Here is a 15,277-nt window from a genome sequence, read left to right as displayed (position 1 = left end):
TGGCTTTATTTGGATCTGGACAAGAACCTGATGGGCATCTAAGCTTATCGTACGATAGTTCATGTCTTTTTCCTGTCCTGATCGCTGCAGGTGATATCTTGATCGTCGGCCATGCTAGTAGCCTGGACGGGTGCACACGATACCTGCAAGGCCTGTCAGCCAGGCCGGCATTGGAGTTCTCCAAAATAGTACAGAAGGTGGGTGCTGCCGTTAGCTCTCTCTCTGTCGTCGACTTGCGTTTTAGTTCAGTACATCCCAAGTACTGATGGTTGCTTCACAAAAATGCTAACTGTTTCTCTTTTTTGTAAATGCTGCTATATCAGTGCAAGCAAGAAGATATCGATGGTTGAATAGACCAGTTGCGTCCTCTATAAAGTCACATGACCTAAAGTGGGTATTAAATATCAACAAACGCGGCGTCCACCAAAAGCAAAGTGTTTCATAAGTATCATTTACCAAAAATAAAGCTGAATGTAGGTACCATGCTCCGACTACTGATGTGCTGGGTACTGTACCGTAAATTGGCTTTGTTGTTCGAAAATAACACTCGAAACACACGTTGATACAGGGCAGATACCCACTATGGGTCACATGATTTAGTGGGTGCAGGTGGTCTATTGTTCTACACACTTGGTTTAATACGACAGTAAGCATACTTGTATGTATGTCAGTACATGTACCGTCAACCCTCTTGCTGGTAAGGACTGTCGATACATGTATATCAATAATATCCGATATATCAAATTTGCTTTGATATCAATTTGAATGATATCACTTTAATATTGAAATCCATATATTGAAAGTGCCCATGTAATGAAAAAAATGAAGCTATTGGCCTAATAGTTGTTGTTATTGACAATATCTTGTCTTGAAATAAAAGTGTTTGTTTTTCGTGGCCAAGAATAGCAGTTGGCAAATTTACCTTTGATTTCTTTTTTTCCTCTTCACAGAAGCTTGTAAAAAAGTGATTAAAAGTAATCAGCTATGCAGTGTACAGTGATTTTAACTCGTTTAGAACTTTTCACTAATAAATTCTCAATTATGCACGCACAAATGGCCTTGGCAGCAAGAGGTGTCAGTGGGCCATTGAAAATGTATAGGCGTGCGACTTTGATAGTCATTTTCTCTGAAACCAAAAACTGCAAGAGACTGAAAACCCCCAGAATTTGCTCTTTGGATAAGTCCGCCAAATGATTTCCATTTTGTCCCATACCTGATGTCACATTTTCTTTTTTAACTGCCACAGTAGAGGAAAAACATTGAAATTTGTCAAAGTTCTTGTCTTCAAGGGTAAAACTTGTGTAATGTACATTCCACATATCATTGCGCAAAATCATGTACGTGCCTTGTTATATCCGTATAACGGTGTCCCAGAAAAAAAATGGATCCTGAAATAAAAGGTTTGCTTGGCCAAAGTGTGTGCCATTTCTATTTTTGCCGTAAAGTTTGAGCAAAAGGCTTTCAGATGATAACACTGTTGGAATTCCTCCAGTCATTCTTCACTGGGCACAGGTGTTTTGAAATTGAAATGTATAATAGTGCTCTTCATAGGCATAAGAAGTTGACTCTTTTTGTGGGAAAATGTAAGAGTGACACTCTCTTGAGATGTTAAGAGGCTTCCCCTTGAAGTTCCCGGTTTTCTTTGGAAACGAGGAATGTTTACATGGACGTGTATCAAGCACTTTTTTTTTAAATACCCTCATCGGCAGATCCCGTACTGTGGCGCGGTGGCCCTCCAGGAGTACCAGGATTTTGGGATCTGGGACCTCATCACCCCGCCTTTTGCTACGCTGACGCACGCCCCCAACGGCCGCTTCGACTGGCACATTATGCAAGGATGAAACCAGCTTGGCCACATTGAAGCATCGTCTTTCATCAAATGCCTTGTTAGCTGAATATACTTGTATGCATTTTGTACATATCTATGCTCTGATAAATGTCAACAACAGAAAATTATATAGAGTTGGAAAAAGGAGAATTTTTAAAAAAGGAATTGACACGAATGGCAGTGATTTGTTTTATTTGCAAAAAAGTGGTAAAATCGCTTAGTTAATTGGAGTCTTTGACCACCAGAAGAAGGTTTGTGACTTTTCTGAAAAGAAAAAGCCAGGAAATACGTAGATTAGATCATAGTCAATTGGTCACGAGCGGTGTACATTTAGGCTGATGAGGGACTTGTAAGGCAAGACAAGATACAAGACCGGTTACAGGACCAGTATACAAGGCCAGACACAAGACCAGGCACTAGGCCAGACACAAGTGTCAGTGTGAACAATGACAATGGAGTTCTTGTTTAGGTTGTGGCTTGACTAAGACTGGGGGTCTTGTGTTGGTCTTGTGAAGGCCTTACGTGGTCTCGACTACAAACAGTTATCGGGAAGCACATTATTCAGAGGCAGTGGAGGAGTGGTCAAGCTGAAGTTCACACCCAAACTGACCCCATTAATGGGGCACCACCTTCAGTGGGTATCTACTCAACCCGTGTCTGTATTGGTCTGGAGAGGGATGTCAGATTTCAACGGGCTGGGATGACAAGTGGGCAGTGAGGGTTGGAAGATGTTGGAACTGAGTGATGTATAAGAGTGATCCTAAAGAAACAAATTAGATGAAATAAATGACATATGTCACAGGAAATGGAGAGGGCGCGGAACTAGATGGAACAAAGAAAGAAATCTATGCTTAAAATGCATAAAAATAAGATGAATGAAATAAGACGAGCACCTGGGAATAGTGTCTCGCTACGTTCTTTTTATGGCATCATCTAAGTAATGAAATATTAGATCGAGCTTTATGGCAGTCAAGAGTTTTAATCTGCAGACACTTCAGGTAGTTTGAAAAGCAAAATCCATCAAAATGAAATATAATAAACATTGTCATGGATCATGATTTCGTGATCCAGATTTTTACTATGCAATGCCATTGGCCAAGCCACAAGAAGCGATGATTGTCACCTGCCCAATCTAGGATTGGTGGGGATTTTGAAACGCAGGTGTCATCTCCTCAGCCTCAGGTGTGGCTTCATGGAAGCAGATATGATCTCCTGAAATGGGATCGATTCAACCTGAGATGAAACCCAGTGCTGATTTTTAGCCAGGATTTGGAAAATGGCTGAGGGGTTTAGCAGTACTCGGCTTTATATTTAACCCCCTAACTTTGCTGTAAGAGAATGTGTCCAGAAAATCAAAATATATACAACAGAGCTACCGCAATTAATGACGATTGTCTAGTTAATTTGAACACTATAGCCCTTATGCTAGGTGTTCGGTTTGAAAAATGAAGCCCGAGACAGAGATTGAGCTTATTATTGGAAACCCCCCTGGACTGCCAGTTGGTCTTGCTGGAGACCTAGGTGCTAGGGAGATCCCCGGACAAAGTAGAACAATTAAAACTAAATACCTCCAAGGGGAAATAAAACAGGAGAGAAAAAGAGAAAGAAAATGGAAATGAAAGGAGGAAAGGGGATGACAATTACTCATTTGATTGAAAATACCGCCGACTTGAAAAGCCCTCCTCCACTTTTGTTTGTCAGTTATTGATGACCATTCCTCTTTCTTGAGAACGGTTTTTGCGCAAGCCTTGCTTTGCCCATTTCCTCAGATAGCGCTTCGAAGACCACACGTCTTCTCTTCAACCTTAAACCGAATCGTATTATGTGTGTATTATCGACAGGAACGATCTAAATTGGTTCAGTTCTGATTTTTGTTTTGGTAAGGGTTTATTAGTTGTACCAAATAATTCTAACGATCTGCAATTATAACTATGATTGTGCTGCATATACTGTAAATTTGCATATTTTTTGAAATAATAATTTGAATTTTTGTTATGAGAGGTCATAGGTTACTGTATTTTATTTTTGTACAAGGACGCCCTTTTAATTCTAATATTTAATGCATTATTTGATGAGGGACACAGCTATTTGTAATATTTAATTAGTACGTGTAGATTTTGTATGCAAAGTGGCCTTTGTGTTATGTGGGATCCCTGGCGCCCAGTTACGGAGACAAGCGGTAATGGAAGTTGTCGCAGTAAAATATCAAAGACATGTTTCCTATGGAACTGCGAGCAGACTGATTTAAACTGCGTCACAGGGCAATAAGACGTCTCCTCTAGAAAAACCAAGCAGTTTTTCAAAGATGCCGCTCTGAGACAACGTGTTCTTTCTAATTAGCTGTCTAGTTAGGTATGATGTCACAGACTGGCTGAGAGACTGTTCTCGAGTTGAAGTGGGCGTGCCTTCAGCTGCCGCCCGTTCTTACTGTGGGGCATCATTGCTAATGTGGAGAGTGATTAACATAACATAACATTTTGCAGAACTAACGGTGTAACGCCTTATACTATGTAATGTACAGTATCTTGTAGCATTTTGTGACCGGTTTCCGTTATCGCTTGTCTGTGAATGGGCCCTTATATTGTGACCAAAGAAGTTGAATGCGTGTTTCTTGACATGGTTTGCCTGTCTTCGCTGGGATTGTGTGAAACTGTTGGGCAAAGATGTACCAGACATTCTTATTCAAGATTGCCATCGATATTGGCTCCTGGTCCTGGTCACTCTGAGTGGACAGGGTCTTTAGGAGGGTGTGAATTCAGACACGACTAAATCATACCCAAACCTGCAAAATCCTCCTTCCCATAATTCCTTTCCATATCAAATATAAGCTTTATGCAACAGTCCAAAATCACACCTAAGAAAATTGGAAATGTGCGATTTTGGACGGACATGAGTTAATCTCATATACCCAGCAAGAAATGAGACCGAGGGGTACCCCCCCCAACATGTCCAATCCCTATACACATTCCAGACTATTGTTACTTAACACATCCCCCCCAAGATGTCTGAAAGGAATTCCGCAGATTCCTGCGAGACAATGACCAACACAAAGCAGGGGGGGGGGTTATGTCCGTCTCATACCTTGCTGGCTATGTAATCTCCGGTGTGGCTTATTTGGCATATGAAGCGAGAGACGAGACAGAGAGAACCCTCCCCTGCTCTGTGTCGGTCATTGTCTCACTGGAATCTGAGGAATTCTTTTCAGACATCTAGAGGGGATGTGTTAGGTAACAATAGTCCAGAGTGTGTGTAGCGATTGGACATGTGGGGGGGGTACCCCTAGGTCTCATTTCTTGTTTTGTGGGATTGGGGTGCAGAATTGGGTGCCGATTTGTAACGTCATTTGTTGAAAAAGTCACAGCCTGTTAATGACACTCCTCGACCGTGTCTGTTCATTGTGTAATTCGGAGCAGTTATCGGTGATGTCCTCAGTAGCGGCCACTCCGAAGGCGTACCGAAATGGCTGCAATTTTCTGACTGCATTCTCTGCTTTGCTTTTCCACACTGTTCGAGAATTTGGAGCCTTTCCGATTTAGACTAGGGACGATTTTTGGCGCGATGTTTTCCTTTCTATCCCCGAACTTGCACAGGTTAATCCAATTTGTGCTTTTGATAGTTGAAATTAATGAAAGGTTACTATTGTTAAAGATTGTACGTATGATTTAACTCTAGTCTCAAGTGGTTTATAAAAAAAAAACCAAACTCTTTTCTGGTCATACTTTTACTAGGAAAAAACAACCGTAGTTGGAGCAAATTTAAAGCATTATATCTACCTCCTCCTGTAGAAAATAGCGTACTACTTCTTATGCATGCATCAACTTCCTGGGAACGGAGACATGTTTATTCTATGCAACTTTCGTTCAAACTTACATCTGCCACGGGGAATTCGTTACAGTATTTGCCAGAGTGATGAGAGTGGAATATCATTTCATGAGAAAGTAACCAGACACGTCATGTTATAGGGCTTGGAAATGACTTGTTGTTTTATTCACCTTTGCAGGAGCATCTTCAAGGCAAGTAATAATAGCAATAGCTGGCTTACGCCAGTCCTACTGGACGGTCAAGGAGTCTTGACATCACACAAGGCTTTAGACAGTATTGGAGCCAACGTGTATAATAGAGGCCGTTACCATAGATATAGAACGCCTGTCGGTTTTGCACTTCAAAAAGTAACCTTTTGTACTTTTTAAGTACACTGTAGCTAGAAATGCTTTTCATAGTCTTTCATGATTACATTTCGATCTATAAATATTTCGATAAATGCGCAATTTTATAAACCTTAATTGTTGGCGTAAAAATGTTAGCAATGCACAGAGTTTGGATTGTCCAATGTTTATAGAGGCTTTATGCAGCGTTGCGTAATGGTGCACTCTTCTCTCGGCCGCAACTCCTCTCGGATAGAAAAATCTATTTTTCTCCCATATTGTAACATACCCAACCAATACGAACCCGTTTTACTAGCACTAGCAATGCATAAACATCATTATCTGCCCCAACACAAGGCTTGTAATGCGAACCACAGCGATTCTCTTTTGATTGTTTCAACTCAACCAACTCACATGAGCACATTGGCGATAAAACTTTGCATTTATTTTCAATCCATTGTGGTAAACAAACGAGTCGCATGTACATGAACATACAGTCCAAGCTGAATTTCAATGCAGTCACAAATACCACTTGAGTTTCGTAATGAAAAGTGCTTTTTCACGTAAATTGCATTGAACTGCCGAGCGTTAGTGGCGGTTTAATATTGAGCAAACCTTGGACCTGTGATATTGTAATTTGTAAGTAACAGAACTGAAGATATGCATTGCTATAGCGACGTATTTTATTTCATTGTATTTTTTTATCTTTAGATGGTTTACATATATTCGCTGTCTTTAAGGCATTTTGAACAAATATTTTGCTCACTAGCTGTAAAGCATTATGTTAAAAAGATGAGATAAAATAAAAACTGATATTTTTAAATTATAAAATTCCGAGGGCTGATAGTCATTACAATTATTTCTTCAGCACATGATGGTATAGGAAACACACACGTAGCAATAATAACATGATGTCAAAAGTTGACCGGGATAGATGAATTACATATACTTAGATACTTATTTATTTGACCACAACGTACTTGTACAATACGCCTGGATTTGAATAAATTTGAATAAAGACTGGCACACTATTCAGTTATCTTATTGTACCTGAACATTCCCCAAGACTACACTTCGTGATTCGGGCAAGCTTTTGCATAGCGACCACCATCTCTGAAATGGATTCCTTTGTGCCGTCATCTGTTGAAAACAGTGTATTGGCACAAGGCGTCTCTTACGTTGGTATTAAGGAAAAGCTTGTCCCAAATTGCTAGGTATAGCCCATACCAAAAGTGATGTTAGTATGGAGAATTCAAATTGTTTAGTTCACGTGAATTTAAAGAACTCTGTGTACCGGATTTTATTCAAATGTAACTCGCAGAAAGCTTATTTAGTTGTCAAGGGCATAACAAGAACTATTTGGGGGGGGTTCTGGGGGAGGAATTGGAGAAATCGTTTGTGAAACCTTTTATCCTTTCTTTGGGTTAGGTAAAATTTTGGGCTTTTACATGCTTTTGGAAGTTCAAAATCGTTATTTATAACGAGTTTATGTATTTTGTTAGGGTGGTTTCAGTAAACCTCCTGATCTGCCGGTATCTATCGCAATCACAAACACATTTGTGTTAGCTTTGACATTTAACTCTGAAGGCTGCTCTTGGTTTTCTCAAGTCAGGAAAGCCCTGATTCAGTTAGCCTAATGCATTACAACACAAGCAAAAAGGGACAAGCTAGTCTCCTTTTATGCTCAGATTGTTTATGTAATTTCCCATTCGAGAAGCTCCTTATTAGAGTTAATGTACGTTGAGTGGATCACCAGTGAAGGAATGTATACGCCAATTATTTCCTCTTTCCCACAGTACGGCTTTTATGCAACATCGATCGGCAAGACGCGACGCTGGAAATGTTCTCTAGAAGCTTTCGGAAGATTCTTGGCCATTGACCAGTAAAGCTTCAACCCATCAAATCGCAATCTCAAAGCGAAAGAGGTGAACACTATTTTTGAATGGTACAACAAAGAAAAGGTCAGCTACACAGCTGTGGTACGACTGAATTCCATAGCTGAAGCCCCGCCCCTAATGTTGGACGTCGTCGACACTCATAACGATCACGTGAGTGTCACGGGGCGTTGACATAAGCGGTGCGACTTTTGTCCAATCAAATCGCTTGTTTCTAGCATTGCTGGCCGTGTGGCAAAACAGTTCCCCTTCGTGATTGGGCAGTGCGAGCCATTCCAAATCACGCAAGGTGACGACATCACTCCGGTTTTAATGCGCCTAATTCACACGTGAATTTCTGGCTTAGGCAGCCCATCTCAGCTCATCGTGCTTTAAGTAAGTAACAAATCCCCCGCTAAGTAATGCGTATTGATTTTTCCACTCGTCACCATATTGCTCTGTCCATTAGCGATCATTTCCAGTACTCGACGAGCTGCCAGACCGTACTAAGGATTGAAGGAAGACAGGATCTGAGGCTAATTTTGCCAGACTTTGAGGTTAGTTCACGAGCCTCGACCTTTAGTTTTCACCTTCCCATTCACGTTCATGTAATTAGAACGCAGTCCGGCAGATACTCTCAGCGTTGAAAGATTTCAGAGCCTGTTCATAACATTCCAGCCGCACGTCAGTTACAAATTCAAGTTTATTTTGGACAAGTAAAACACGATTACGCGAAGGTTTATTAAAAGCAAAGTCAGGGTTACGGGAATTAGATTACTCCTTGGTGTCGTTGAATTTTCATTTCCAGGATGGTGGAATGGACATCGTTTGATGGGTTCTGCAGCTTGATGAACTTTTCATTGCTGTTTCGTATGTTTCTGAAAGCCTCGATGGTTACTTAAGCCGTGTTTTTGTTTTTACAGAAATATGTTTCAACCCTAAGACAGCAAGTCACTCTAAGACCTCGGCTCTTGCATGCCCGATGTTTTGCTTTTTGAGAAGTTTTGTTGGTAGGGTATTTTAAGTCACTACCTCATGCCTGCTGCCCCCCGTGCATTGAGCTCGTCATTGGAAGAAGTTTATTTTTTGCTTGATCCTACTCGTGAAATTTTGAGGGCAACAAAACTTAGCTTACGTACTATTGTAAAAAGTCAAATGTTAATGGTATTTTGAAGTTGGTTCCTAACTCATTCACACGAGCCCTGATCGAATGCCTGTGTAAAGGTTGACACTATTGAAATTAAAAAGACATGGGTCTACACCGAAATTCCGCTTTAAACCTCAAAGTCAGACTCCTGTGTTGAGTCAGTAACCCAGCAACGTCTCCAAGCTGACTCTGCTCTCCAAATCAATTCCCCGGATTGTCTGGCCACGGATGTTCGGTCTAAAAGATGCCGGGCCCTATTATGAAGCGAGATATTGGCTCCCGTGCGCCAGAGGAGTGGATACCAAGCCAATTGTAATGATGCCAGGGCAATTTTTTAAGACTGCATGCAGTTCGCTATTGCACTTTTCTTCGTGTATTGGAAATTAGTAATTTCAGCGCAAAAGTAAACATACACACTTCACCCAGGAGCAATCATTTCGGTCGCATTATATGTAAAGTCAACACTCCAGAAGTACATGCTATCGGAATGCCAATTTTAGTCTCCAGAAAAACAACTGTAGCTGACAGGGAGGGATGAGCTGATCATGATGGTCGAGCCCGCAGGGTGCAGGTTAACGAATTTCTCAGATACGCAACGATTTATTTTCCTCTAGCCGTTGATTAAAACCTACTGTCACAGACAGGAGCTGATATCAAGCACGCGTTCGCTCAAAAAAAAACCAAACAAAAAAAAACACAAAAAAACCAACAACCAAACCAACCCAACCCAACCCAACCCTGTCTGGGCAAAACTTCCATGAATCGTGTTTGATGTGCGGTCTTCTTGCACCCTGGCCTGGCCGGGGGGGGGGGAGCAGTTGGCCTCCTGGATCGATGCTGTCACTTTTTAACATTAAGAATTGACAGTGCAAACTGTGAAGAACCGCTACTTTCTTTGGGGGGGGGAGGAGGTGATGATTTCATTATGGATGCAAAGCAATTTGACTGTCACTTTAAATAAAAATTGCCCATGCTACTTTCCTGTGGACCCAACACCTCGATGCGTCACTGACCTGGGCCACCATAAAAGGGGCGGGGCGTTCGATGTAAGGTGTTAATCATCTGGGAGTGTCACTCTTGAAACCTTTTGAAATAAATTGCGCGTTCCTTTTGCGTTAGATACCGGTATGCTTTGAGCTTATCGAGGAGACTTTGCTTACGAAATGAACCAACCACGCCCTCCAGGTAATCTCTGAGCAGTTTCTTGAAAGCAACGTGAACCAAACGGACACAACAAAGTCCCTCTTTTGAAAGACGCAGATAGACTTCAGTTAGCAGCTTTCCGAAAGAATACGATTTCCTTTATTTAACATGAGAGAACAGTTCTATTGAACTTGAATGATTGATATCCAGGGGCCAAAAGGCGGACAGGTCCCATCTTTTTCACCGATATTTTCAAAGTTTTCCACTGAAATATTGCGGCCGTTTTGACACTGTCTTGAAACAGATCGATGCACATCGTTCTCGCAAAATTCCCAAAGGCTTGTCTACTTAGGCGACGTTTTAATTGACCGTCACCAGTACACAATGGAATGCGAAGGTGCATCAACAGACTAACACCTGTGATCCTCTCAACTGTTAACAATCTGTTGTAATAACAAGAACCCACTGCTCGGTTGAAAAGAAACTTCACGATAACGTATGCAGTTTCTAAATCACTTGTCAAGTAAGAATTCTTTTTTTTTTTAATTATTTTTCATTATCAGAACTAAATGAAAACAATATCATAATGTCTTAATGTTTAAAATTGCCCATGGCAATGGAACTTGTAAAATTTGAAAAAAAAAGGTTGGAAGAAAATCTTAGATGTCCTAATCTCAGAAACCTCAGAGTAAGGTAGGGTCTGAAAACCCCTTTCCATATATCGGTGACGCAGGATTCGAACCTGGGTCATAAAGGTTAAGAGCCAGTCCCGTCTGAGGTGAGGAGCTCGGACTGAATGTCAGAAACAAGCCCTTTTGCGTGTTACAAATAATCTGTCTCGAATAGGCCTATACTTCTCATTCCATTTTCCAGCGACAACTGTTCTTGAAGTTGTCTGAAGTAGTTGTTTTATGCGACGTTATTTGAGCCAGAAATGTCTTGAAATGTCCAGTGCGAAGACAATTAGACGCACACGTTGGACCTTCTTGCTTCAGGTGCTGCGAAGTACGGGCAAATTAACTTGGTAATGACCATCGGATGAGATTAGATCTTAACGAATTCATTAAATTCTCAAGTCTATGAATGAAGTTGAAAAAAATCATGTCTACGAACGAGTGGTCGTTGACGGATGAGACGAAGGGGTTATATATATCTCAGGTCGATGTGCACGCTGCGAACTTAGCCATGTTACCTCGGGGAGGATCAAATTACAATTTCTTTTATCAATTATTGCACATCCGTTGGCAAACGATATTCGGTAATTTGTTTTTACCTGTCAGATTCGTTCCATCGTTGAAGTGTGACGGGAACGAAAGAATTATTTTGGTATGTGTCGTGAAAGTGATCCGTTCGCGTTTGGGCTGGTCGAAAAGTAATGTGACGTTTACGTGATTGGATTAAAAAAAAGTGACCCATTCTGTGAAAGTGAGTCTTAGCTCGCCAGAGACACTTTGGAGTAGGCATTCCTTTAGAATAATTTTGCACAGTGTAAACCAATAGGAACCCACATTATTTTTCACCACGGAGTATCCACTTTCATCAGGATGCCAAACTGAGTAATTCATCAAAACCAAAAACTCAATTTGCTCTTTCCAATACAAATGAAAACTCATACAGTGGCTCTGGCGACTTAAGAGTCATTTTCACAGAGCCAGTCACAAATATTACTGGAGTGCGATGGAAGTTGTCGACAACTAGTCTTCTGCAGGTAAGAGAGTGGTGATTTTTGTCTGTTTTGCTCTTCAATATCTTCGTGAATGTTGCAATAAATTGCAAATCCGTCGTTATTGTACCATATGACGTTACGGCATTCTAATCAAAAGAGGCTTTTAACAAGTGTTTTTTCCGTCTTCTTAAAAATCAGTGTTTAATGGTTTACAAGGAAATCCTCGAAGTTCCTTGTCGGCCACAAAGAAGACCATTATTTTTGAAAACAGAACACTGTAAGTCTAATGAAAAACGAGTCCACTCTTCCTTTTTCATTTCCTGTATTAAAAGACTTGAACAGTGACTTAGGAGTGAGTTTCAAAACTTGAATAAAAATTCACGAGAAGAGATATCAGTCACATCCATCCATTTAGGACAAGCAAAACTGCACCTTCTCCTTAGTTCTTGGCTTATTTTGTCCACTCTAAGGGTCGTAGTTGTTACCGATGGTGGAATAATCTTGCAACGAGTAGGCCTATCAAAGATTCTCCCTCCGCCCCCAACAGGAATTGTCCAGAATCGTGACCATTTGGTAGAACTGCGGCTTCAAAATATCATTTGTGTGCTTTCACGTTGTGGATTCTCTTTCGACTTCGAGGGAGCTGATCCCCACGGTGTTAAAAAAAAGCCGCCGCTCGAAGTTTGCCTAACTCTGTGATGGCTGAACTCCCTTTGTTTTCATGCATTGTGGGGGCACGACATCCGACTACCTATCGCTACTTTTGAGGCCTGTGCAGCAAAATAGCCTGCTAGAACTGTGATGCTAATATATTATCGCGAGATGCGATACAGTACGCAACTTGTAAGAGGGGCTAGTCAGCGTCACGAAAGTTTGCAAGCAGAAGGCTCGAACAAGTCTCACTTGTAAGTCTGCCTACTGTATTGCATTGTACGATAATATTTTAGCATCACAGTTAGAGCATGGCTATGTTGCTGCATAGGCCTCACAAGTAGCGGTGGGTAGTCGGATCGGGTGGTGGTGTACAGAAATCTTTACTTTGTGCAGAAGATTTTACGGTAACATTTTACACACTTTTGAGGAGGGGGTGGGCTGTTGAATCACCCCTACATTTTTTGTTGTGAGCAAAAAAATTAAAACGGATTGTGAAGAGGTTTCTGGTCTTCCCAGATGCATTCAGTACCACTCAAAGGGGGGGGGGTGGAAGCAATATATGCCATTCTGATGCAAGATTCTTCGTGAATGTAGGCAAACGTACATATCATGAACATCGACCCTATATAATGTCATAATGGTGTCAACCCCTCCCGCTTTTCAAATGTTCATGGCCGGGCAAGTCATTGCACCTTCACAAATTCCCATTAACCCCTCCCCCGCAATTTCCGGCACACATTTACGCCACTGCAAATAGTACATGATATTATCCGAGCAATTCCTTGAGTGAGATTGACCCAGGAACTGAAGCTGGATTTGCTCAACCCTTTTCTGGGTCAGAACAACAGTTCTCCCAGTTAAAAGGACATTTCAGCGCTTTCTTGTGTACACAAAAAGTGTCATTTTGAAGCATAAAAGAACTGCAAAAATCCGGATTTACAGTCTGGGTCAGTGTATTAGCTGAATAGTTTTAGAAAACATGAAACGTACCTAGACCAGGTGACTTCTAATTTTTGTTTATTTGAAATCTTCCCCTAGGTTGCAAGCAGATAATATTGTACACTTCAGATCTTTGTATTGTAAGTCAAACGATCAGAACAAGTGCAAGAACTTAACGTAAGGAGAAAAGAGAAGGCTAGCATCGTTGCATTTCCACATAAAATCATGCAAGGCTTTCATGAACAAATTAGTAGAAATAGATCAATAAACGGCATCTTACCCGCCCCAAAGATATATGGTCTTAAACCCGGCCTGGAAATTACTCCTGCCCACGGTTCAAGCGCCTCATCCTCGTTATACCTCCTTGGGCATGTTTACACTCTACCTGCCGATTATTTGGAGGATCCTTCACTGCCGTGTACGCCTCGTTTATTCAAGGGTATAAAGCAACACATCCCAGCTATTTTGCTTCGACCCCTCACGCCTGCGAGTTGGTAACTCCTGAAGGGTAGAAAACAGACTTGCACATCAATTTGCCGGCACCGGTAAACCGCGTATTCCGTTTCTGACCCGCCCGTGTTTTGTCAGAAATTGGCAGTGGAAAAAAAAAATAGGGTAGCAAGCTCGGGAACACTTCGGTTGGCATCCTGCGTACGTGACCTGTTCCACGCTGGTTCCACCGATTAAACACGTGCGGGAGGAGCAATGTTGTTGGTGGCGTCGTGCCTAATGGCCAGGCGGTGTTTTTTTGCGGAGAAACCGTGCACGGGTGCGTTGACATTACATATGGCCCATTGGTAAGAATTCTGTAAATAAAAGGTACGGAGCCTCAAGCCACTTAAAAAACATTTAAGGGCAAAACCTGGTATTAAACTTAATACTCCCCGACGTAAAGTACATCTTGAAATAGTTTGCAGTACCCTCTGCTACATCTGACTAGGACCGGCCGGCCGACCCCGGTAAGCTCGGTGGGGTCGAGTGGTTAAGACGTCTGCACGAGTAAAAGCAGGAGGTCATGGGTTTGAGTCCCATCCGAGTAAGCTGCCTAGTGAATTTTCCGTATTATGCTCTCGGACAAGCACTGAGCTTGCAGTGTTTATGAATAATACGTTGGTGTAAAGGCAAAACCTGTGATTAAAAGTTAAGGCCCCCTTACACAGACGAGCGATAACGCAATTCTGCGCGATACCAAATGTCGAACACAACAATGGCTTTGTGGAACTCTTTAGATGGAGAGCGGAGAAACGACGCTACAGGCGGATAATTCTCGCGAAACCTTGGCGCGGTCTGGCGTGACGTGACGTTATTACCCGCATGGTTGAGCGCTTCTTCTGATGCCTTCGATTCTTGGAGTCAGTGGCAGGATGATCGACGTACCAAACGGATTTCCACCTGTTTATATATACTGATGTACAGTGGTGCGATATGTCGCTTCCCGTTACCTTTTGTTTAGTGTACATTGAACATTTGTGTCTTAGACTGCAACATTGCTCATGGGTACTGCAACTTGTTCCCCCCCTGCAGTTTCTGTTTCTTTGGTGAGGCCATCCGAAAATGTTTCGGGATAGATCCTAAACACATTTTGCTGTGTTTCGAGCAGTCAGCACGTATGCAGGGCAAGTTCGGCCGCGAACTTCAGTTAGGCCAGAGATGTTCGTCCTTCAGAGGCGAAGATGACCATTGACTTCAGGAATATCATCGAGTAAACTAATTTTAAATTAATGACCTTTCAACTTTAAATTCAACCCCTCCGCAGTGTTCAAGTAGTCTTGCCACAAGATGTGATTTAGATGAAGCTCTCAGCCATTTCGCTTCAACTGAACATATTGATTACAATTTTTAAACGCTTCCAGCCTAAGTGTATGTAAAAGCATATGACCA

General features: G+C 41.8%; 1 protein-coding gene across 1 annotated transcript in view; it reads left to right on the top strand.

The window, feature by feature from the left end:
* The window catches only part of ubash3b (ubiquitin associated and SH3 domain containing B), a 31,186-nt gene extending 24,182 nt beyond the window's left edge, over positions 1-7,004 (top strand). Inside the window, exons 12-13 of the mRNA XM_022243555.2 lie at positions 91-197; positions 1,710-7,004. Coding sequence (XP_022099247.2) covers positions 91-197; positions 1,710-1,841 — 239 coding nt within the window. The 3' untranslated portion in view covers positions 1,842-7,004. The remainder of the gene's footprint in view (positions 1-90; positions 198-1,709) is intronic.
* The last annotated feature ends 8,273 nt before the right edge of the window (positions 7,005-15,277 follow it).

This window comes from Acanthaster planci, linkage group LG10, assembly GCF_054643075.1.
Source record: "Acanthaster planci isolate LZ-2023a linkage group LG10, COTS_SCS, whole genome shotgun sequence".
NCBI lineage: Eukaryota > Metazoa > Echinodermata > Asteroidea > Valvatida > Acanthasteridae > Acanthaster > Acanthaster planci.
Note: the sequence above shows the minus strand (reverse complement) of the source record. Positions and strands in the feature narration are given on the sequence as shown.